Consider the following 23,709-nt stretch of genomic DNA (forward strand, 5'->3'; position numbering starts at 1 on the left):
CCTTCCAACTTCATTATTCTATGAGTCCATGAACTTCCTTCTTCTGAGCGTGCAGCTTACCCGGCACTATCCAGGCTGGAGGGACAGCGAGAAAAAGGACCCAAGGCAGCTTGCAACCATGAAAGACCATATTTAAAGTTGAAAACAAGGAGTACACACAATGGCAGTTAACATAAGAGCCTCGTGGCGCAGTGGTTAAAACGCTGTACTGCAGCTAAAGCTGTGCTCACGACCTGGGGTTCAAATCCCAGGTAGCCGGCTCAAGGTTGACTCAGCCTTCCATCCTTCCGAGGTCGGTAAAATGAGTACCCAGCTTGCTGGGGGGGCAATGTGTAGCCTGTATAATTAAAAATTGTAAACCGCCCGGAGAGTGCTTGTAGCGCTATGGGGCGGTATATAAGTCCAATAAATAAATAAATAAATAATAATTGCAAGACTTCCCTTTTATCATCCTCTTGCCATCCTTTCATCATCCTTTCTACCATCTTTGTAGCCATCTGTTTTAATTTATCCTACTAGTTATCGTATCTGTTGAATGTTTGTCTTATTTTATTCTTATTGTCTTAATATTGTGCTGTTTTTCTTGTTGTTGTTCGCCGCCCGAAGGGGCCTGGCTGCCATAATAAAACTATGAATAATGAATAAAGAGGCACCATCAACAGGCAAGATTAGGGCAAAAACCAGTAAGTACACAATAATTTTTTTTAAAAAAAATGCCATTGTGAGAAATGAAAAACACACAATAGACAGACAACCATGGGAAGACGTTTAGCTTTGCATGACTGGAAGCAAGGAAAGGCTTTCCGGAGGAAGAAGCAGCCTTTTGGTGGAAGGAGGGAAGATCTTATTTAAATGCAGTTGATAAATAATAAATCTTGGCTTTCTCCTATTCCCCTACCCTCGGACCTTCCCTAACCCGGAACTCTTGAGAGGGGGCTCCAGACGGAAGGGAAACCACGGCACGCCTTGGCAGTGAAGCATGAGAGAGGAAGGGAAGCCTCCTGCCTCGAGGCCTCTCTAGGAATGACGCTCTCCTTTCCGTTCTTGCTGGGGGTTGGGACTATCTAGGCTTATCCCTTTATAACGGCTACTGAGGAAAGATTTTTCTTCTTCTTCTAAGGCCAGGGAAGCGCTAACTTTAAAACGAAAACGCCTTTCTTTTAATTCACTTTTAATTGCTTTTAATTACTTTTTTTCAATTACTCCCTGCCGCATTATTATGGCCTAACACTCTATAGTCTTCGTTCCTAGAGAGACCAACAGGAAGGTCGGGAGAGAGGCGGAAGGAGAGGCGTTTCATTCCTAGAGGGTCCCTCCAAGAAGGACAGAGCAGCAGCTGAATTCCTAGAGAGTTTCTCCACGGCCTCCAAGGTGCAACCTCTCTTTCCTTCCCCTCAGGTCGGAATCTCCTGAGTGCCAGACGCCACTTTTAAGTGCTGGGAGGCGGGTGAGCACTCGGCTCGGCTTGGAGGGCGGGCGTAGGGGGGTTCTGGCTGTCCAAGGCAGAAAAATGTAGAATTTCTGAAATGTTCAGTTTTAGGGGGGGGCACTCACATTTCCCCTCCGCCCAAGAAAAAAAAATGAAATTTTAAGAAATTTTGCATCTCTAGAGGGGGGGTGGCGGGTAGGGTAGGGAGTCCCTGGAAGAGCCCAGGCAGTTCCTCCCTTCTTTCTTTCCTCCCTCCCTCCCTTCATTCCATCCACCATCGGCTCCTTCCTTTCCTTTCCAACTTAAATCTTCCTCCTTCCCAGAAAAAATCTGGAGGGGTTTTGGGGGGGCTGAGCTTGTGGGGAGGGGCCAAGGAAAGCCTGTCCTTCCTCCTCCCCCATCATCATCCTCTTGTCTAGGCAGGGGAAGACTTGGGGGGTGGGGAGAGGGATCTACCTGGATTTGTTCTTATTTAATGTCCCTTCCAGAGGACCTGGATGTGGGGAGGAAGGGGGTCGCCCTCTTTCTCTCTCGCTCTCTCTGCCCTTCAAAGGCAGGACAAGGTGGGCTGTAAATCTGTGTCTTGGAGCGTCTCTCGTCCACTGGACCCACAAGATCCTCCCCGTCGAGGCTCCTCCGGGTGGCCACCCCGAGGGAGACCCCTAAACCCGCTGCAAGAGGCAGGGCCTTTTTCGTGGTGGCTCCCACTTTATGGAACCAGCTTCCAGGGGAGCTCCACCTAGCTCCCTCCCGGTGGACTTTGAGGAAGCAACTAAAGATGTGGCTTTTTGGGGAGGCTTTCCACACCGACCCCAGATGATCACCTTCTTCCCTTTTCTTTCCCCTCCTCTTTCCTCCTCTCTTTTTCTCCGTCCACTCTCTGTTTATATGATTAGTCAATGCCATTCATTTTTTAAGACTTATTCTCACTTTTTTAAATGTTACTTTTTATTTTGCTTCCTATTACATGTGTTGTAACCTGTCCTAAATAGTGCTTTGATGCTAATGGGAATGGGATTTAAAATGAGTGAATGAATACATCCATCCATCCATCCATACAGTTTTCCTCCTCCTCCTCCTCTCAAGGAGACCCTGCCAGGTTCAAGGGCTTCTTTATGGGGGCGGGGAAAAGAAATCTTGGCTGTTGCAAGTCCGAAGGAGAAGCTGCTTCCACTTTTTTGGCCATTCTCAATATCCAAGTTTGGAAATCTGATTTTACGGAAGATGCTCCATTCGTTGGTCTTCTTTGTGGGCAGAAAAAAAATCAGGAAAAGGCTGCACGGTTCCCTGAACAAATAGAAGTGTGGGAACAGATTATTCCTTTATGGGACCATTAAAAAAATTGCAAACAGCAACAACAAGAACCCAGCAGTGAGCTTTCAATGATAATTCCTCTTCTTCAGGCTGTGCAATCAAGTTCTTGTGGATAGTTCCAGGCTTATATGCTTTTATTCAAGTCCCAGAGTCTCATGACCCTTTGTTGGGGCCAGATTTAGCTTCTTAGATGGAAATGGCTGCAGTCTGAAAGAGACCTATGGGGTGGGGACGGTATAGCTTCAAACTCCTCCACAGCCAGTGGTCTGGAATTAATTTATCACCAAACTCTTTACATAAAAGGGTGGCAAAGCAATCTGAATCTCTCTCATTTCCCTCTTTCTGTCTTATTTTGAAACTCAAAGAATTGCTGTTTGGCTAAGGCAGTGTTGGGAGAGCAACTTGCCTGATTGACTTGTCCTCTGGAGCAATTAACCAGGGAGAAGATTAAGCCAAAAATAAGATTACTTGGAAACTAATAGAAAAGCAGATCCTCACTAGGCAGAAGAAGCACATCAAAAGCCCTGACAATGGACAATTCTTACCTATATAGCTATATAGTTTTTGCACAATGTGAATGCAGGAATTGGTGATGCTTTTATAATAACAATAAAACCCCTAAAGTAATCATACAATCCGCTGGCTTTCACAGGTCAGGGCCCACTTTATTGGGCTGTTTCCGTTCGTGAAAAGGATGTAGAGCCCCAAAAGGTGGATTTTGCTAGGCATTGTTTCTTGGACATGGTGTGACTTTAAAGTTACAGCTGAGGAAGCTGTTGATTGGATTTCGCACCCTAGCGCTACAGCCAAAGAAGGGCCGGCATCATGCATACACCTTTCTGAATCACCTTCCTTTGAAACAAGTTTCTACAGTGGTGCCTCGCTAGACACCCCGCATGACAGTTTTTTCGCTAGACATTGTTTTTGTGATCACTATAGCGATTCGCAAAACAGTGATTCCTATGGGGGAATTTCGTTAGACAGTGTTTGGTCCCTGCTTCGTAAACCGATTTTCGCTAGACAACAATTTTGACAGCTCCCTCCACTTTTGGAAAACAGGTGTTTCGGGACCTAAGCTTCGAAAGACAGCGATTTAAACAACTGATAGGCGGTTCGCAAAGCGGCTTTCCTATGGCTGATCTTCGCTAGACAACGACAATTCTTCCTCATTGGAAGGCATTAAACAGATTTCAGTGCATTCCAATGGGGAAATGCTTTTCGCTAGACAATGATTTCGCTAAACAGTGATTTCAGTGGAACGGATTATCATCATCTAGTGAGGCACCAAAAATAAAACCCAAAGTCCTTCAGCTGGGAGTTAGGCAGAAAATTTAGTTGACCCACTAGGTAGGGGTCAATCTGCTGTGCCATAAAAGGAGTAGTAATTCCTGCAGGCAAAATTTTGAGGCAGGCAAAGACTGTGAAGCAGAGACGCAGAGATTCTGCAAGAGACAGCAGGGAGAGCATGTGGTCAGGTTCCTCTGAATCTTTCTTCTTTGCCAGCCTGTCCAACGGAGAAGAGAAGGAGGCCCTGTTCATTTCTGCCGTTCTGGTTCTGTTGCAGGACATGAACGTGCAAGAATTGAGGGTCTTCCGAAGGTAGGGACCAGCCTGAGAACACTGAACTCGGGAGGAAAGAGAAAATCCCGGAAAGAACAACCCAGACCAGTCTCAATGGGGACTCTCCCAGCTAAGACATCCCATGCCAGCTTCCTGAGAGTTTTGCTCTCAGGAGGGTGACGGGACCTGGGAAGGCCCTCTTAAAGCTCAGAGACCTGGGATATTTCACATTGTAAGTCCCCTTCATGGTACAATAAGAAGAGTAAAAAAAAATTAAATATAAATAATGGCATGGAAAGACTGAACGAACTAGGCATCAAGAAAATGGCCACCCGCAGCATTTTCGCGCCGATTCCTCGCTTACCGAGGCGGTGAAAATGGCGGCCGGATGGGGGATTTCCACTTAGCGGTGAGTTTTCCCCCCATAGGAACGCATTAAACTGTTTAATGCGTTCCTATGGGGTTGTTTGCCCCATATAGCGACGTTTCCGGATAGCGACGATTTATCTGAAACGGATTATCGTCACTATGCGGGGCACCACTGTATTAGAATTGCTGGCCTTGCCATTCTCGAGGGTTTAGGAGGTGCTCCTTTGACTTAACTAGATCAGGATCTTTCATATTTTCTTTTGTTCATTCTTTCATTCTTACTTACTTGACTTTGACTTTGATACCGCCCATCCGGCTGCCAAGCCCACTCTGGGCAGTTTACACATTAAACAAATATAACATCAAACAACAATTAAAATGATAAACATGATAATTATAAAATTCCCCCCTCTTTCATTCTGTTATTTGCTGTTCATTTTGTTTTTATGGTTTATGTTCACGGGCTGGATTTTTCTCTCTGATTGTAAACTACACAAGTATACCAAATGAATGAATTGGTTTCCCAGACTGTACCACCAGCAGAAACGGGTTTCTCCTGAGCCTGACAGAGGATGACAAACAGAAGAGCACTAGATCTGGTTGGGGGGGCAAGAATTCGCCTACGCATTCAAGGAAATTGTCCCACCAGAGTATGATCCCCATTGTTTCCCAGTCTCGCACTTTTCTTGTGTCACGTCTCAAAATTCTCTCTTGTCTTCAGGTTATCTTCAGAATCCCCCACTCCAGAATTTGTCTACCCAACACGGAGGCCTCTCTCCTCCTGAAGAACCCAGAGGTCGAGAAAAAACCATACTTTCCCAGGTAAGAAACCCGTCAACATTCTGCTCCTGGGTCTCCCTCTCCTTCTCTGGCTTGAAAAAGGTCCTAAATCTGCACCCATGTAGATTGAAACAGGACAAGAGTTCCTTTTTTTCTGTAGTGAGTAAGACAGAATGGAGACACAGAGATGGACCATATTTCAAACCACCACCTCTTGGTTTCCTCACAGATCCTGGCAACACCTCCTTGTTCAGCTGTCCTTCGTGGAGAAGTGGAGACAAGATTCATGAAGCCAGAGCAGGTAAGAGGGAAGGAATGGGGAGTGGAGGAGCCTGTGGCGTTTCTCCTCCTCTTACAATTGCCTGGGCCCAAAAAGGATCGCCCCCCTTCCATTTGCTTCTCTCTAAGCTACTCTAAGCACAAAAAATGGTCTGAAGCTCAACATAAAAAAACAAAAATCATGGCCACTGGTCCCATCATCTCCTGGCAAATAGAAGGGGAAGCTATAGAGCCAGTGATAGAGGTGACTTTCTTGGGCTCCATGATCACTGCAGATGAAGACAGCAGCCACAAAATTAAAAGACACCTGCTTCTTGGGAGGAAAGCGATGACAAACCTCGACAACATCTTAAAAAGCAGAGACATCAACTTGCCGACAAAAGTCCGCATAGTCAAAGCTATGGTTTTTCCTGTAGTGATGTACGGAAGTGAGAGCTAGACCATAAGGAAGGTTGACCGCCGAAGAATTGATGCTTTTGAATTGGGGTGCTGGAGGAGACACTTGAGAGTCCCCTGGACTGCAAGGAGAACAAACCTATCCATTTTGAAGGAAATCAACCCGGAATGCTCACTGGAAAGACAGATCCTGAAGCTGAGGTTCCAATACTTTGGCCATCTCATGAGAAGAGAAGACTCCCTGGAAAAGACCCTTATGTTGGGAAAGTGTGAGGTTAAGAGGAGAAGGGGACGACAGAGGACGAGATGGTTGGACAGTGTCATCGAAGCTACCAATGTGAATTTGACCCAACTCCAGGAGGCAGTGGAAGACAGGAAGGCCTGGCGTGCTCTGGTCCATGGCGTCACGAAGAGTCAGACAGGACTTAACGACTAAACAACAACAAAGCTACTCCCTCGGAAGGCTGAGGCTAAGACAAGGGAAGGGTTATATCCTGTACTGAGCTACTGGGTCAATACCCTTTTGTTTCTGGATTGTACTTTTTGAATATAGAGCACTGCTGATACCTGTGAAAATAAAGAGTTTCTTATTTTTCCTTTCAGATTGCAGAAGCTCTGGAGGAGCTGTCTGTGGGTTTCTCAGAGGAGGAGTGGGCTCTGCTGGATCCCGGCCAAAGGGCTCTGCACACGGAAGTCACGGAGGAGACTTTGACCCATGTGGTATCTCTGGGTGAGCTTTCTTTGTTTGTCCCTTCCTTTTACATGAAGTCACTTATCAAAGTAAAACTGAAAGTGTTATCAAGTGTTAAAACTCCAAGCACACCAGATGCAAAATAAAAAAAAAACCAAAATGTTGAAGCTCCCAGAGGATGAGCCCGTATGTTTCACGGTCTGCTTTGCTGGTTGTTGTGGTTGTTGTGTACAGTTAGGTTGCCTTGGAATTATGACACCCTGTTGAATGAGCATTCTCTAAAACGTCGTGTCAACAGCTCTCCTCAGCTCTTGTAAACTCAAGCCTGTGGCTTCCTTCCAGGAGTCATTCCATCTTCTACTGGGTTTTCCTCTTTCCCTGCTATCTTCCAGTTTTCTCTTCAGCGCCCATGGTTTGGTGCTTTCGCTGCAGGGCCTTTTGGGACTGGCCCCTAGCTTGTGGCACCAAACAGCAAAGGCGTGACAGCACAGCGATCAAAGGGGTTGGTGGGTAACTAGGAGGCTCAACAGAATCTCTCATTCGCCCTCCCAATGAATCCTGTCTGGTCTCATCTCGACTCATCTTTGTAGAGATCAAAGGTCTTGGTGGTTCAAAGCCGAGATCCGCATTCTATGGAAAATGAAATATCTTTGCATCCTTTTGATCTTCCTTACAGGTATTGGAATGACGCCGGGAACGAACTTTTCCTCCCTTCTTCTTTTTGGCAGAATGGAAGCCACTTCAAGGCCATGTCGTGATCTGGTGGGAGCAAGTCGGCAGAGAGGCGTCCCATGTTTTCCTCCCTCAGAAACATTCCAGAGCTTGAAGGTATCCTGTCCTGTCTCCTTTTGCCCAATTCTGCCCATAAAAGGTTGTTGAAAATACTGATGGTGAAAGGTTGAATTTGGAATCTAAGAATCAGAACCATGGATCACTTCATACTAAAGAAGAACAGTAGTATTTTTCTGCTTGGAGCTAAAACGTTTCCTCTTTTCTCAGGACGTCCTGATGCATTTTGAGGATATTGCTATCCATTTCACGGAGGAGGAGTGGGTTTTACTGGATGAAGACCAAAGAGCTCTGCACCAAGAAGTTATGGAGGAAAATATAGCAACTCTGATCCCTCTGGGTAAGCTTTGTCTTTCCGCCCCGTTTGGTCCATAAAACCAATTTTACAGATGATATATATACAGTGGTGCCTCGCTTAGCGACGTCAGTCCATTCCGGAAAAAATGTTGCTAAGCGATTTCATCGCTAAGTGATATTAAAAAGCCCATAGAAATGCATTACAATGTGATTAATGCGTTCCTATGGGCTTAAAAACTCACCTTAAAGTGAAAATCCTCCATAGTGCCGCCATTTTTGCTGCCTCTTAAGTGAGGAAAAACAGCGGGGGGCCATTTTGTTTTCCCGGTGGCCATTTGGAAACTGCCGATCAGCTGACCGAAAATGGGGGCTTTGCGATGATCGCTTCCCCGCCATCATCGCAAAGCGAAATTTCCCCTTAGGGATCAAAAAGTCCATCGCTAAGCGATTTCGTCGCTCAACGGAGCGATCACTAAGCGAGGCACCACTGTATATTTAAAAAATGAATGCCATGTGCACAACAGTTTTCTCCCCCTCCGGTCTTCTGCATAAAGTTTACATTTGTTGAGGTTTATTCCCTTAATTGAACCTCTGAATTAGGGAAAGGTAAAGGTTCCCCTTGACATTTAATCCAGTCATGTCTGACTCTATGGGTTGGTGCTCATCCCTGTCTCCAAGCCATAGAGCCACCATTTTTCTGAAGACAGTTTCCATGGTCACGTGGAAACTGTTTAGATACAGAACAGCATTACCTTCCCACCAAGGTGTTACCTATTTATTGATTTGCATTTTTACATCCTTTCGAATGGCTAGGTTGCCAGAAGCTGGGACAAGCGACGGGAGCTCACTCCGTCATGTGAATTTGATCTTATGACTGCAGGTCCTCCGACCTTGCAGCGCAGGGGCTTCTGCAGCTTAACCTGCACTGCCACCACGTCTCCTGAATTACTCTTAATTACCTAGGTTTTAATTTGATTATCTTTCCCATTCCAGCTACTCATATGAGAGAGAAGAGGAACGAGGCAGAAGACGATACGGTGTTCTTGGGAGCTGTCAATGATGAAAAGCAGAAACAACACTTAAAAGGCGGAAAGAGTCGTAGAAGCCAGCAGTTCCACACAGCACACCTGTTGAAATGTTCGGTATGTGGACAGACTTTCAGTCACAGTGAAGATCTTTCTTCCCATCAGAGAATTCACACCAGGGAGATAAAGTTTAAATGCTTGTTATGTGGAAAAGGTTTCAATCAGTTCGGAAACCTTGCTTCTCACATGAAGATCCATACTTTTAAATGTCTGGAGTGTGGAAAGAGCTTCAGTGACATACAAAGTCTTTCTTGTCACAAAAAAATCCACACAAGAGAGAAACCGTTTAAATGTTTGGACTGTGGAAAGAGCTTCAGTGACATGAGAAGTCTTTCTTGTCATGCCCGAATGCACACAGGGGAGGAACCATTTAAGTGTCTGGAATGTGGAAAGAGCTTCTGTCTTAGCAAAACCCTTGATTCCCATATGAGAATCCATACGGGGGAGAAGCCATTTAAATGCCTAGAATGTGGGAAGGACTTCAGGCAGAGCGGAAACCTCGCTTCCCATATGAGAATTCACACCGGGGAGAAACCATTTAAGTGTTTGGATTGTGGGAAGAGTTTCAGGCAGAGCAATACCCTGGCTACCCATACGAGAATCCACACGGGAGAGCAACCTTTCAAATGTTTGGAATGTGGGAAGAGCTTCAGTCAGAGTGGAAACCTTGCTGCCCACTTGAGAATCCATACACGCGAGAAACCTTTCAAATGCTTGGAATGCGGGAAGAGCTTCAGTCGGAGCACAAGTCTGGCTTCCCATGCAAGAATCCATGTGGGAGAAACCATTTAACCGTTTGAAATGTGGAAAGAGCTTCGAACTTTTCTGTATAAGAAAATCCACACTGCGGGAAAAATCTTTGTAAAGCTCGGACTGTGGAAAGAACTTCAGTGATGAAGGCACACACCTGTTATCCATTTGAGAATCCACACGGGGAGATAACCCCATAAATGTTTGGAAAGAACAGAAACCTTGATTTCCATCAAGGTGCCTAGAGTGGCTTTTTAGGCCAGATGGGCAGGGTATAAATCAAACAAATAAATAAACAAACAAACAAACAAATAAATAAATAAATAAATAAATAAATCTAAGCGTTCCTTAGAACTGCCTTTACACGAGACAGAGAGGGATTCAGAATGATTAGTCCCTAATGCCAGCAAAAATCGGGTCCTATAATTTTGCTCTAGGCGACTTCACACTCCTTCACCCAAGTCTGTCTCGATTTTAAATAAACAATCTGGAAGGTCTGCTCTTCCTTTTTTATTACTTTAGGACCCTCATTTGGTAATGTGGTAATGTGGCCAGATCAAAACAATCTTAGTTCAAAAATATCCAATTTACTACAGTAGCTTGGTCTAAACAAGGAGACAGCTTACAGACAATTTGTCTTTTTATATTTTATTACAAAAGATATCATTTCAACAAGCTTAGTTTAACGTTTTTTGTATTTCCAAAATAACCCCCAGCCTTAGCCACCAGTCATTTCCTCTATAAAGTGAAAACAATAAAACAGTCTAGCTATATCTTAAATAAGCATTCTTACGCAGTCTTCTGATTAAAGTTCTGCCAGACGCATCTCTCTCCATGTGTCGTCTCTGGCTGTCGTGAAAGCAAACTCTTCCCCCATCTCTCTTCTCCGTCCTTCTCCTCCTCCTTCGCCCATCTTCCTTAAATTAAGCAGTTATGTCCTTGTCCATCGGAGCTGAGATAAGATAAGGGTCAACTTGCTCTTCTTAACTCTTTTTTTTCTTTAGCTGGAGAAGAACTGACCTTGTACATTTTCTCTCTAATTAGCACCTGGGCATAAGCAGATTTCTAGTTTTTTCGTTGCAGCTCTGAACTAAATCCTATGAAATACAACACTATTCTATTTTCATAATCAAATTCATGACAGTTCCATATTAAAATACACACAGAGAAAGATAATTTAGGTAAAGAAATTTGGAAAGAGATTCTGTCAGTTCACAGACTTCCCTTTGAATCAAGGAAGTGGGACAAACCATTTAGGCCTTGCTTCTCATTTTTTTAAAAAAATTATGAGCATTTAATCCATCTTGGAAGAAATTACAGTTTTCACAGAAGTAGTATGAAGGAGAACTGAAAGGAAAAGTCTAGAAACAGATGGTTTTTTTGAATGTTACGGACATAGTGGAAAAATGTACAGTGGCTGACGTGTCCCAAAGCAGTTTGGATTACATACCAATTTATAGTTGTCTATTTAAGAATAATCATTAAATGCTGTGATTTTATATTATCGTCTTCTCTTAGTTTCTGCTCCTTTTAAAGATTTCCTTCTCTTGTCTCTTCTTACCCTGTTCCTTTTTCACCACATATGTTTCTCAAATTTTACAAAATAGCAAAACTGCCTTTTTTAAAAAAGGGTGTCTGTAAGAGACGAACACTTGAAAACAGATTGTGATGAGAAGAAGCAACCTTTTAAAAAGTAATGAAAACGAGGTATCAGAAGAACTATAAATTAGCTACCTGTTATGGTCAAGAGCCAGGAGTCCCCTGTTCCAAGTTTCTATGTGTGAAGCTGTTTTCTGTTTACTAATTTTTGTGTAATTGCTTGTGATGGCAGTCCCTTGCCTGCAGTTTCAAATCATGAGAGCCTTCTCAGCTTTTAGGATCTTCTGGGGAGCCCCTTATCTCCATTGCAGCACCTTCTCAAGCTTGAGGGCCTTTTCAGTGGTGGCTCCCAGGCTTTGGGATGCACTGCCCTGAGGGGCCAGTTTGGCCCCCTTCCCTCTTGTCCTTCCATCATCAGGCAAAGATCTTCCTCCTCAGGCAGGCTTTTAAGTAGTAAGGGAAGGTCTAAGAAAGGCGCGATTTATGAAATTTATATATTTTTAGTTCTTAAAAAATATATTTTCAAAGCTATTTTTTATCTTGACTTTAATTCCCATTGTTGAGTAGTGGCTAGAGCGAAGGACTAGGACTCTGTGGAACAGGGTTCGTATCCCCGCTCAGCCATGGAAAATCACTGTGGTTGTGGAACTGGTAAAATCATTCCTTAAACATCTCATTTCCCTTGAAAGCCCTATTAGGGTTGCTCTAAGTTGGTTCATCCTGAAGCTGAGGCTCTAATACTTTGGCCATCTCATGAGAAGAGAGGACTCCCTGGAAAAGCCCCTAATGTTGGGAAAGTGTGAAGGCAAGAGGAGAAGGCAATGAGATGTGTCACGGATTTGGCGACAGAAAAAATGCGCAGAGTTATTGAAGACACAAGTTCTTCTTCTGTTGCAAGACGGTTGTATTTACAGTATGTACAATTATTTGAATGAGCTGGAATTTTCAGCATGCATACATTACTGAAACAGCGACGTCTATGCTGGCTTGGGCACGTTGTGAGAATGGCTGATGGTCGGATTCCAAAGGATCTCCTATATGGAGAATTAGTGCAGGGAAATCGCCCCAGAGGGAGACCACAGCTGCGATACAAGGATATCTGCAAGCGGGATCTGAAGGCCTTAGGAATAGACCTCAACAGATGGGAAACTCTGACATCTATCGTTCAGCCTGGAGGCAGGCAGTACATCACGGCCTCTCCCAATTTGAAGAGACCCTTGTCCAGCAGGCTGAGGCAAAGAGGAAGTCACAAAGGAAGCAAAACCAGGGAGCTGGACAGGGGACAGATTGGATTTGTCTCCAGTGTGGAAGGGATTGTCACTCTCGAATTGGCCTCCTCAGCCACACTAGACGCTGTTCCAAGTCCTCCATACAGAGCACGCTACCATAGTCTTTCGAGACTGAAGGATGCCTACTACTACAATTATTTACAGGCAGGTATCACATGAGCATGGCAGGAGCTCTTTACACAAACGGTCATAGTGGGTAGCAGCAAATGGTGGAGAAGGAAGAGGAATGATACACAGACACTGTTCACTTATATACATGGCATCTCTAGTCCAATCAGAAGACACATGACTTCATCTTCTGCACCTGGTGTCTTCTCATATCCAGACATTGCATCATCTTCAGAGTGACTCAGCATACTCACATCTGTGCACAATGGCAGCTCGTTAATGATACATTTATTCAGGTTCAGGCCTACAAAATTTCTATATTCTGACAAGATGGTTGGACAGTGTCATCAAAGCAACCAACATGAATTTGACCAAACTCCAGGAGGCAGTGGAAGACAGGAGGGCCTAGTGTGCTCTGGACCATGGGCTCATAACGACTAAGCAACAACAAAGTTGGTTCAGACTTGGTGGCAGGGAATACACAATGCTTAATTGTGTTTAGACAGACAGACAGACAGACAGACAGACAGACAGACAGACAGACAGACAGATAGATAGATAGATAGATAGATAGATAGATAGATAGATAGATAGATAGATAGATAGATAGATAGATAGATAGATAGATAGATAGATAGATAGATAAATAGATAGATGAGCGACCACTCATTCTGTCAAGATGCTTCCTGGGGAGAGGCAGAAGTGGGAGTCACCCTTTCAAAGCCCCCTTTTATTCAGCCCCCCCACACCCCAAAGCATCAAGTGGGAAGAAAAATGAGGGAGAAAGGGGGAGTCAAGGGACCTCCCCTTCGGCCAGACTATGGTGGGACAAGGCCCTTTAAGGGTGGGTTGTTTGAGGGCACGAGAGGGTTCTTGAGGGCAGAGCTGGGCTCCCCGCAGTGTCTGTGTGGAAATAAGGAGGGTAAAAAAAGGCAATAATACCAGGAGGGTGGGTGGGTGAGAGAGAGAGGGGGGGGAGAGAGAGAGAGTCAAAACAACCCTCACAGAATGCCCCTCCTTTTCCCGCCAAGCAGCCAATGGTATTCCCCTCCCCCATAGCAGCTCTGGCTACCAAATGGCGGGAGCAGGAGAGCGGCTGTTGCTGAAGGGGGTGGGGCCTGGCCTGAGGGACTGAGGCTTAGCTCCTCCCCCTCCCAGCTCTTGGTGCTCCTGAGGCTCCTGGGGTGGGTGCCCCCCAGGCTGGTCTCGCTATTTCTGTGGAGTGCATGATCATCCCCACCCAAGCATGTTGAGACCCGAGCATGTGTCACAGGTGTCTCACCCCAAGAGCAAACCAAAAGGCATTTTACGTTTAGGTGAGGAGAAACCCTCACAGGAAAGAAAGGGGACACGTCACTCACCTAATGGATCATTAAATTATATTTTAATTATTTTTGTGATTCATGAAGCCTTGCTTTGCAACATCCCTTAACATTGGTCCTGCCATTTCCGTTTCTGCTTCTGTCCCCATCTCTCCCCTTCTTTCTTTCCATCATCATCTCATCATCCTCTTCCTCTTTTGGTCTCTTAATCTCTTCCCCCACCCCCACCCCCATTGCAGTCTATGCTCACCCTTTTTCATGGGACTTCCATGGACTAAGACCTCTGAAAGGATGTATTTAGGGGACACAGAGGCCAGCAAAAAACATGGCAAATTCTAGATCAATAGGGGACACACACACACACCGCCCCGTGCTATTCTGATCTCTTAGCAAAGGGTTGAAGTATGGGAGGAAGCTTTCTTTTGAAATAGGGACTAAACGGAAGCTTGAAGAGTGTTTCTTTATTTTTATTTATTTATTTGTTACCTCTATATCCTGCCCATCTAGTGCCTGGGCACGACCCTTGGCACCTAATAACCATCAAATTACAGCTGCCCAATTCCCCCCTCCCCCAACCCCACAAAGATGTAAATGAAGATAACCAAAACCATTAAAAATCCAGACTGGCCAAAGAAGAAGGAGGAAAACCTGGATGGCAGCTCAAAAATCTCGTCACCAGTTCTGTTCACGGGCCCATGGGAAACCAGTGGTGGAGAAAAAGGTGACTCCCTCCTCCCCCACCCATTCCTTATCTGGTTCCTTTGCTTCCCATTCAGTTTTATTGTCTTCTGCAGGAGAGAGGCAGGAAGGAGTTTAATTGGAGGGGGAGGCGTCACCAAAATGAGAGCTTTTGAAAAATACTTGTAATTTCTCCTCCTTCATCCAAAATTGTCATCCTTTTCTTGAGGAATCCAGACTTGTTCTCCCATTGCAAAGCTTTACCCACTATTGCCCACCCCCCCCACGGCCCCACTATACCATGAATTCTGATCTGATCCAGGTTGCAAAGCTTCCCTGCCCATTTGTATTCCTTCTTATTCTCCCCGCTTCCCTCCCTGTTCTTTTGTGACCCACCTTTCTAGTCCCCTCTTTCTTCTCTCTGGAGAAAGATGATTTTGCAAACATGTGGCTAATGGACCACCTCAAAGAGCATTTCCAGTGAGATCCTGATCCCTCCCAGTTTTTGCAAGGTAAGTAAGACGCAGCCCCACCGGAGAGGAACAGAGACAAAAGCACGTCCCGTGTTAGTAAAACATCTTTTAAAATTTTCTTAAGAGGTATATGACTAAGAATAGGACTCTCAAAGAGCTATTTATACATCCTACCAGGATTGTGACAGACCAACCACCCTATTTCATAGTAAAATGATCACTCGAAATGTATCCTTAGAAGTTTACTCAATTATAATCTGTAGTTACAATCAGAAGAAAAAGCATATGGTGTGTGAAGTGTCAAGACAATGAAATGTAGAATCATAGAAAAGTGAAGTTGGAAGGGGCTTACAAGGCCATCAAGTCCAACCCCCTGCTCGATGCAGGAATACAATAAAAGGTAAGGACATGTAACATTTCCTGTTCAACACTCTTCATATGACTAAGCAAATGGCTATCATATGCTTTGCCTTAGCTTCCAACAAGCTACTTCTAAATTTCTCTTTACGTTTTTTTCCCTACTACCTCTACAGAGTTCATTATTTTCTCCTGGAGGTAGGAAAAAATGCTCAGACTATGGGGAAAAATGTATTCGTATCCCTATGGATTTTGCAAATGTGACGTTGTAACTCCTATGATATAAGGGTTCAAGCTTGAAAGGATTGGACTAAGAAAGAGCAGGGCTGTAAGTAACCGATTTTTGAATCAGAAAGGCTCCTGTTGCCAACTTGGTTTCGGTATAATTCCCAGATGTTTGTCTTGGAAGAGTAGACTTACATAGTGGATTCATAAACTGCAAACAATTGAAACGATATTTTATTTGGGGGTTTTGAATACCCAACACAGTTGAGGAAGGATACCTTGCATTTATGTTAGACTTTGAAATCTAAAGGGCAAAATTCTAGCATTTCGTCATTGCTCTAATTACTCATGTGGTTTGTTACGTAAATGCAAAAATGTGAAATTCATCCAAATAGCCCCATAGAATGTAAAAGGTTACAACATAAAATGTCATTTCTGCCTACAGATCTTTCCACACCCAGAGAAATTAAGAGAGTTTTCACTCAAACTCCATGGAATATTTAATGGGTGATCAGAATTGAGACCTTTTCAGATTTCCGGACCTAAATGGTTTCCTGCTGTGTAGCTTCTTTGAAGAGAAGCAAGGTCTGTGAACTCATGGGATCCCTTGACAGATTTTCTGATCCAAACACTTTCTCTCCTGCGTGGGTTCTTTGATGTGACCGAAGGTTACAGGTTCTACTGAACCTCTTCTCACATTTCAGGCATTTAAAAGGCTTCTCCCCCGTGTGCGTTCTTTCATGTGAACTAAGGCTACAGCTCCGACTGAAGTTCTTCCCACATTCCGGGCATTTAAAAGGTTTCTCCCCTGTGTGAGTTCTTTGATGTCTACTGAGGGTACTGCTGTGACTGAAGCTCTTCCCACATTCTAGGCATTTGTATGGCTTCTCCCCTGTATGTGTCCTTTGGTGTAAACTAAGGTGATGGATCCGACTGAAGCTCTTCCCACATTCCGTGCATTTGTATGGTTTCTCTCCTGTGTGAGTTCTTAGATGTAAACTAAGGTGATGGTTCTGACTGAAGCTCTCCCCACATTGCACACATTGATAGGGTTTCTCCCCGGTATGTGTCCTCTGATGAATAGAAAGAATGCTGCTTTGGCTGAAACTCCTTCCGCATTCCATGCACTTAAAAGGTTTCTCCCCAGTGTGAGTTCTAAGATGTGAACTAAGTGTATTGCGGTGACTGAAGCTTTTCTCACATTCCATGCATTGATAGGGTTTCTCTTCCGTGTGGATTCTCATATGGGAAGCCAGGTGTGAGCTCTGTCTGAAGCTCTTCCCACATTCCAAGCAGAGAAATGGCTTCTCCCCTCTGTGGATTCTCATGTGGGAGGCAAGATTTCCACTCTGTGTGAAGCCCTTTCCACATTCCAAGCATTTAAACGGTTTCTCCACTGTGCGGATGCTCAGATGGGAGATGAGTGGACCACTCTGACCAAAGCTCCTTCCCTCTTCCAAACTTTTCAGCATCTCCTTTGATGTATGGAATTGGTGATGGGAAGCAAGGCGTCTTCTATGCGGGACGGTCTTGCTGCATTTTAAGGGTTCTTTCTGCTTTTTAGCCATGACGGCGCCAAGGAACACAGCACCTTCTTCTTCCTCGCTCATCTTCTCTCTCGTACTCATGGCTGAAATGAGAAAAGGAATCTATTTATTTATTCTATTCTATTTATTCTATCTGGTTGATATGGAACCTAAGTAGAAAATTAGTCTCAATGATGGGAGCAACACTGTGTAGGAGACAGGAAGGGGAGAAAATTCTTATGCACATAATTTCCCTCCTGATCCTATTTGTAAGATTGGTTTTATGGACCCAAGAGGGCGGAAAGACCAAGCTCACCCAGAGAGATCAGATTGGCTACATTTTCCTCCATGACTTTTCGGTGCAGAGCCCTCTGGCCTTCATTCAGTAGAGCCCATTCCTCTTCCATGAAATGGACAGCAATATCCTCAAAGGTCGCCAGGACATCCTGAGAGAAGGGGAACTATTAAAGATTCAAGCAGAAAATCTACTGTTATTCTTTACTATAAATATATGCCCTCAAGTCAGCTCTGACTGATGGTGACTCGTTTTAGAGTGTTCTACAAATATAATAGAGAAAAGTGGTTTACAATTCCCGTCTTCCGGTGGTGCCCTAGTACTTGCCCAAGTCAACCTACGCTAGCTCTTCACCCCGAAGGCAGAGAGGGGAATCAAATTCCCATCCTCTGACATCACAGCCAAAGATCTAGCACACAACGAGCGATCTATACTTTGCTATACAGAAGAAAATGGAGCAATTCATGCAACAGACTCTCAACGTCCTTAACGGGCAACTTCGACAAAAGGAAACAAGAAAGGAGAGATACCTTCGAGCTCCGAGACATTTTCGAGGGAGGAAAGCATCCGACACTGCTCCAGCAGCTTGTTCCAGCCAGATCCGGTTCTGCAGAAGCTGTTCCCACTTCTCCAAAAAGAGTTGAACAAGGGTAACTTTCCAACATCATTCCAATACCTGAAGGAAGGTCAAGAGAGTGCAAAAATATTAAATTTTTCAGAGATGTTATATACTGGCCCAAGAGAAAGATCTTTTTGGACTAACCAAAACTTTAAATTCTATATAGGTGGGGGTGAGATGGGCTCAAAGTGAATGAGGAAAGAATTCAGTTGAGGACAAGAGAGACCTATCAACTTTCTCCTCAATCTCCAAAGTAGATAACAAAGCCCAAGATGCAGAAAAGGCACTCGACGTGATGAGTAGAGGACATGCTTTTTGCCCCAGGAATTGCGAGAAGATATTCAGAGCGTTCCCAGCCCTTTTTAATGAGCAGAACAAAACACTTGTTTATTAGCAGCCGCACAAGCACCTCTTCCAACCTCTTCTATGCTTCGCTCCAGAGGAAACCTTTTGTCAGGGACACCAGCTGGGAAGTGATTTCAGGTCTCCATTCCCTGCACCCCCTCTCACTTTCTTGGGTGGGAGGATAGCTAAGAACTGTTGGAGGACGATCAAGCCCGGGATCCACAGCTTGAGCCACTGAGAGCAAATAACAGATGTTTGTGCATCTGAGCTTAAAGACAGAATTTTCTTTAGGATAATGCTAATCCACCGTGTTGTCATCAATGGGAAGGAACAGGGCAGTAAAAAACAACAATGAATATATCAAGGTTTTCTTTAGCATCTTTCATGGTTAGAATGCATTTCAAACATATGGTAATCACAGAAGAAGAATCTTAGGATGAAGTACCTGCAGTTCTAAAAAATAAAATGCCAAAAGCACTAAGAAGAAGGAAAAAACCCACTTCAGTTGACGGAATACCAGCAGAACTGCTTCATGCCACAGAGAATGTGAAAATCCTAACAAGAATACGCAAACAAATATGGAAAGCAGAACAACGCCCAAAGACTGGCAATGCTCAATTTACCTTCTAATCCCCAAGAAAGGGGATGCCAAGGAGTTCAGTCACTATAGGATCAATGCTTCAATATCCCATGCAAGCAAAGTGATGATCAAAGGGTGCAAAAAAGATTTTTGCCGTCTCTGGAGTGACAACTGTCGGAGGTTCAAACTGGATTCCGAAAAAGAAGAGGCACTGGAGATCATATCAGAAACATCGGTTGGCTACTGAAGTGCACCAAAAAATTTCAGAAGAAGATGCTTTATATGCTGTCATGTTGATGATGTGATGATGCCAACCACCCAGAATAGTGTTTTACACTAATGGGGTGGTATACTAGTGAAGTGGGGCAATCTGTATCCAGAACATAATCATATGGAAAGCCAGACTAAATTTGGATGAAGGAGGAGAGAAAACTGATGAAAGAAACATCAATAATTTATTACCGGCAGAACGCAGCAATGACTTGAAACGACTTTCAGGCATAGTAAAAGAAGAAAGTACCAAAGGAGGGCTGTAGTTGACCATTAAGAAGACAACAATCACAATTTCCGCGACTCCCAAAGAACAACACAACTTTCAGGCTGACAAAGAAGAACTTGAAAGAGGTGAAAGATTTTGTGTATCTTGTTTCAATCAATCCCAAGGGAATCTGTCGGTAAATCAGAAAACTGACTCCTGGAAAGGCAGCAATGAAGGAATAAGAAAAAGTCATCAAGTGTAAGGATGTGCTGCTGGAGACCAAGGCCAAGATCACTGACACCTATGTATTTCTGATCATCATGCAGTTATGTGAAATCTGGACAGTAAAGAAAGCTGGCAGGGGAAGAAACGTAATTTGTTTCAAATATAGTGTTGGAGGAGAGCTTTGGGGATGCCCTGGACTTCCAGAAAAACAGACAAGTGGGTCCTAGATTAAAACAAGTCTGAATTACCTCTAGAAGCAAAAATGTTGAAATGGAAGCTGTCCCACTTTGGGCACACCCTGAGAAGACAGGATTCCCTGGAAAAAACAATAATGTTGGGAAAACTTGAAGACAGCAGGAAAAGAGAAAGACCAAATATGAAATGGATTGACTCCGGAAGGGAAGAAACAGGGTGGAGTTTGCAACAGTTCAGCAGGACTGAAGACAGGACATTTTGGAGTGCTCACTGGAAGGACAGATCCTGAAGCCCAGACTCCAATACTTTGGCCATCTCATAAGAGAAGACTCCCTGGAAAAGACCCTGATGTTGGGAAAGTGTGAAGGCAAGAGGAGCAGGGGACGACAGAAGACGAGATGATTGGATGTTGTCAACAAAGCAACCAACATGAATTTGACACAATTCCAGGAGGCAGTGGAAGGCAGGAGGGCCTGGCGTGCTCTGGTCTATGGGGTCATGAAGAGTCGGACACAACAACAACAACATAACAATGCACCAAAGCAGACAGTGAAACAATTTTGTTCATCTTATGGGTGCCACAATACATTTTGTTATATTTTCTAGCTGGTGTGTTTTGCGTGTTATACTTGATGATAACATCACTGTTTGATAATGATGAATGGGTTCATTTTCAAATAGGGGACAATCAAAGAAAGCTCACCGAGAGACACCAGATAGGTCAGAGTCTCCTCCATGACTTCCTTGTGCAGAGCCCTTTGGCTGGGATCCAGCAGAGCCCACTCTTCCGACGAGAAAGACACAGACAGCTCCTCCAAAGCTTCTGCAACCTGCAAGGGGGAAAAAGGAACTCTTGATTCTCACAGGTATCACCAGTGTCCTACATTTTCTACGGTATGGTCCAGAAAAGAAGGACATTGACTAAGTATATCAGTAAAGGATTGAACCCTTCCTTTCTCAGTTTCATAATCCCTAGGAAGTAGGCTAGACAGAAGCAAATGGAAAGGGGCAGATCCTTTGGGGGCCCAGGGAAATGCATGAGGAGAAGTGCCAAGGCCCCTCCACTCCCCATTTCATTCTCCCTTACCTGCTCTGGCTTCATGGACCTCATCTCCATTCCTCCATGCAGAAGAGATATAGGATGATGTGTTCCCAGGTTATTTCCAGGGTCTGCAAAAAGAACAAGGGGGGGTGGTTAGAAAAATGTTCTCTATGTATACTTTCTCTCTTACTTGCTTTTAAAATTTTTTTAAAAGGGAGTCTCTTTCTGGAAGACTAGCAAAATTCAAAATGATCTTGATAGGTTGTTGTGGTTTTTTCGGGCTCTTTGGCCGTGTCCTGAAAGTTGTTCTTCCTAATGTTTCGCCAGTCTCTGTGGCTGGCATCTTCAGAGGACAGCACTCTGTGCTGTCCTCTGAAGATGCCAGAGCACAGAGTGCTGTCCTCTGAAGATGCCGGCCACAGAGACTGGTGAAACGTTAGGAAGAGCAACCTTCAGGACACAGCCAAAGAGCCCGAAAAACCCACAACAACCATTAGATCCCAGCCGTGAAAGCCTTCACGAATAGATCTTGATAGGTTTGAGTATTGGGCTGAAAAAACAGAATGAAATTCAACAGGGATAAGTGCAAAGTCCTGCACCTCGGAAAAAGAAACCAATTGCACAGTTACAATATGGGGGAATACCTGGCTCAGCAAAACTACGAGCGAGAAGGTTCTTGGAGTTGTCGTAGATCACAAGCTAAATATGAGCCAGCAGTGTGATGTGGCTACAAAAAAAGCAAATATTATTTGAGGCTGCATTAACAGAAGTATAGTTTCCAAATCCCATGAGGTCCTGGTCCCCCTCTATTCAGCACTAGTTAGGCCTCACCTTGAGTATTCTGTCCAGTTCTGGACACTCCACTTCAAGAAGGATGATAACAAATGGGAACAAGTTCAGAGGACAGCGACCAGGATGATCGGGGGGCTGGAAATCAAGCCTTATGAAGAAAGGCTGAAAGAACTGGACATGTTCAGCCTTGAGAAAAGACAGAAAGGATATAGGACAATGTACAGTGGTGCCTCGCTTAACGAGTGCTTCGTTTAACAACGAATCCGCATAGCGATAATTTTTTGTGATCACATTACGATGTTTTGAATGGTAAAAAATCGCTTTGCGATGATCAGTAAGCTGTTTCGCTTACCAATTATCACATAGCAATCTTTTCCCAACAGCTGATCGGTGGTTCCAAAATGGCCACCGGGTAAAAAAATGGCCGCCCGCTGTGTTTTAGCGCCCATGCCTTGCTTACCGGGCAGCAAAAATGGCGGCCGTATGAAGGATTTTCGCATAACTGTGAGTTTTTTGCCCATAGGAACGCATAAAAAGGGGTTTTAATGCATTCCTATGGGCTTTTTATTTTCATATAACGATGAATCTGCATAGCGACGATTTTTCCGGAATGGATTATCGTCGCTATGCGGGGCACCACTGTATATTCAAATATCTGTGGAGATTCTCAGTCATCCAGGTGAGGTTATCTGGACGTTGAGTCATGGCAACTGTATTTCTTTCTTATTAGGTTGAAACATTTTGCTACTCATCCAAATAACTTCTACAGTCTGAGAGTAACTAAATGTTTCAACCCAATAAGTCCAGTTGCCACTTTTTAAAGACTTGAAAGGCTCTCATACAGAGGAAAGGCAGGATCTGTTCTTGATCCTTCCAGAGTGCTGGGCACGTAACGATGTGCTCAAGTTTCAGTTGAAGATCAGAAAAAACTTCTTAAATGTTAGAGAAGTATGACAGTGGAACCGGTTACCTCAAGAGGCATTGAGTGCTCCAACGTGCGAGGCATTCAAGAGAAACTTAAGACAATCACCTGGCAGATCTCCTTTGACGGGCATTCCTGTATCGAGCCGGGGGTTGGACTTGATGGCCTTATAGACCCTTTCCAACTTCACTATTCTATGACTCCAGGATTCATATTTTGAGCTACACAGATGTGGATCCAGTACTTCCTTACCTGAGAAAACAGTTCCTCCTCCTTTTTCCTCTGCTTCCTGCAGGAGGATGTGCTATGGTCTTGGGTGAACAAACTCTGAGGTGACCAATTCTGAAGACACCTGAATACAAGAAAAAAATTGGGACACATTGATGGAGGAATGTTCAGCATCGCCAGTACTGAGTACAGAGGTCAACCGGGCCTCTTGGGGGTGGGGGGTTGATCTTAGCCAAGGGCGCATGGGGTCCTCCAATTTTTAACCCTTTGAATGTGTTTCTCCACTTCAGTGGAATTTTTGAATTCTGAATCTTCTGTGGTGTTATTTATGTGACGTTTCATACGTAAGGCAGTTTATCCAGGATGTCAAAGAGAGAGAGTTAAACAAAATGACATCCCGCCGCTATAAATACTCAACTATTCCACAAACTGCACCAGAGCACAGAGTTCTGACTCCCATCCTCTGAAGATGCCAGCCACAGAGACTGGCGAAACGTTAGGAAGAAAAACCCTCAGAACACGGCCAAACAGCCCAAAACATCTACAGCCACTGTCGCATCCCGGCCAAGAAAGCCTTCGAGAATACAAAATTATATCGCCATACCTTTTGATAAGAATAACTGTGTGCCATCAAATCAATTCCAAGTTATGGACAATGCACACCAATAGTTC

The 23,709-nt window shown here is 44.3% G+C and overlaps 3 protein-coding genes across 7 annotated transcripts in view; 1 reads left to right on the forward strand and 2 right to left on the reverse strand.

Moving 5' to 3' along the window:
- LOC144587365 (uncharacterized) overlaps nucleotides 1-21,222 on the reverse strand; it is a 50,730-nt gene extending 29,508 nt beyond the window's left edge. The window contains 1 exon segment of the mRNA XM_078387752.1: nucleotides 21,141-21,222. The gene's annotated coding sequence lies outside the window, so the exon portion shown is untranslated.
- On the forward strand, nucleotides 1,251-11,238 carry LOC110070595 (uncharacterized). 3 transcript variants are annotated; one of them, XM_078387861.1, is made up of 7 exons: nucleotides 1,251-1,371; nucleotides 5,394-5,494; nucleotides 5,682-5,753; nucleotides 6,731-6,857; nucleotides 7,495-7,646; nucleotides 7,818-7,947; nucleotides 8,898-11,238. In XM_078387861.1, exons 3-7 carry the CDS (start codon nucleotides 5,739-5,741, stop codon nucleotides 9,779-9,781), a joined length of 1,308 nt encoding a protein of 435 aa, XP_078243987.1. In that variant the 5' UTR covers nucleotides 1,251-1,371; nucleotides 5,394-5,494; nucleotides 5,682-5,738; the 3' UTR covers nucleotides 9,782-11,238. The 3 variants fall into 3 exon arrangements, with proteins under 3 accessions (XP_078243987.1, XP_078243986.1, XP_078243985.1); XM_078387860.1 differs by lacking the exon at nucleotides 1,251-1,371 and adding an exon at nucleotides 1,378-1,447; XM_078387859.1 differs by lacking the exons at nucleotides 1,251-1,371; nucleotides 5,394-5,494 and having other exon boundaries at nucleotides 5,620-5,753.
- On the reverse strand, nucleotides 16,003-23,109 carry LOC110070593 (uncharacterized). Of its 3 annotated transcripts, none has more exons than XM_078387793.1 (6): nucleotides 23,062-23,109; nucleotides 21,141-21,223; nucleotides 20,757-20,883; nucleotides 18,142-18,287; nucleotides 17,633-17,762; nucleotides 16,003-17,420 (listed from the first exon to the last, which is right to left on the reverse strand). In XM_078387793.1, the coding sequence occupies exons 2-6, from the start codon at nucleotides 21,168-21,170 to the stop codon at nucleotides 16,333-16,335; spliced, it is 1,521 nt and encodes a 506-aa protein (XP_078243919.1). In that variant the 5' UTR covers nucleotides 21,171-21,223; nucleotides 23,062-23,109; the 3' UTR covers nucleotides 16,003-16,332. The 3 variants fall into 3 exon arrangements, with proteins under 3 accessions (XP_078243919.1, XP_078243918.1, XP_078243920.1); XM_078387792.1 differs by having other exon boundaries at nucleotides 17,633-17,777; XM_078387794.1 differs by lacking the exons at nucleotides 20,757-20,883; nucleotides 21,141-21,223; nucleotides 23,062-23,109 and adding an exon at nucleotides 20,107-20,429 and having other exon boundaries at nucleotides 17,633-17,777.
- Nucleotides 23,110-23,709: the final 600 nt, after the last annotated feature.

The sequence above is a fragment of the Pogona vitticeps genome, chromosome 2 (assembly GCF_051106095.1).
Source record: "Pogona vitticeps strain Pit_001003342236 chromosome 2, PviZW2.1, whole genome shotgun sequence".
NCBI classification, from domain to species: domain Eukaryota; kingdom Metazoa; phylum Chordata; class Lepidosauria; order Squamata; family Agamidae; genus Pogona; species Pogona vitticeps.

Bases quoted from the DNA above. Each gene is read 5' to 3' on its own strand.
- LOC110070595 (XM_078387859.1), top strand. From the start codon at position 5,640: ATGGACCATATTTCAAACCACCACCTCTTGGTTTCCTCACAGATCCTG. The intron at 5,754-6,730 runs GTAAGAGGGAAG...TTTTCCTTTCAG, and splicing joins GATTCATGAAGCCAGAGCAG to ATTGCAGAAGCTCTGGAGGA. The intron at 7,647-7,817 runs GTATCCTGTCCT...CTCTTTTCTCAG, and splicing joins AAACATTCCAGAGCTTGAAG to GACGTCCTGATGCATTTTGA.
- LOC110070593 (XM_078387792.1), bottom strand. From the start codon at position 21,170: ATGGAGATGAGGTCCATGAAGCCAGAGCAG. The intron at 20,884-21,140 runs GTAAGGGAGAAT...TCCCCCTTGCAG, and splicing joins GGTCCATGAAGCCAGAGCAG to GTTGCAGAAGCTTTGGAGGA. The intron at 18,288-20,756 runs GTGAGCTTTCTT...ACCTTCCTTCAG, and splicing joins GACCTATCTGGTGTCTCTCG to GTATTGGAATGATGTTGGAA.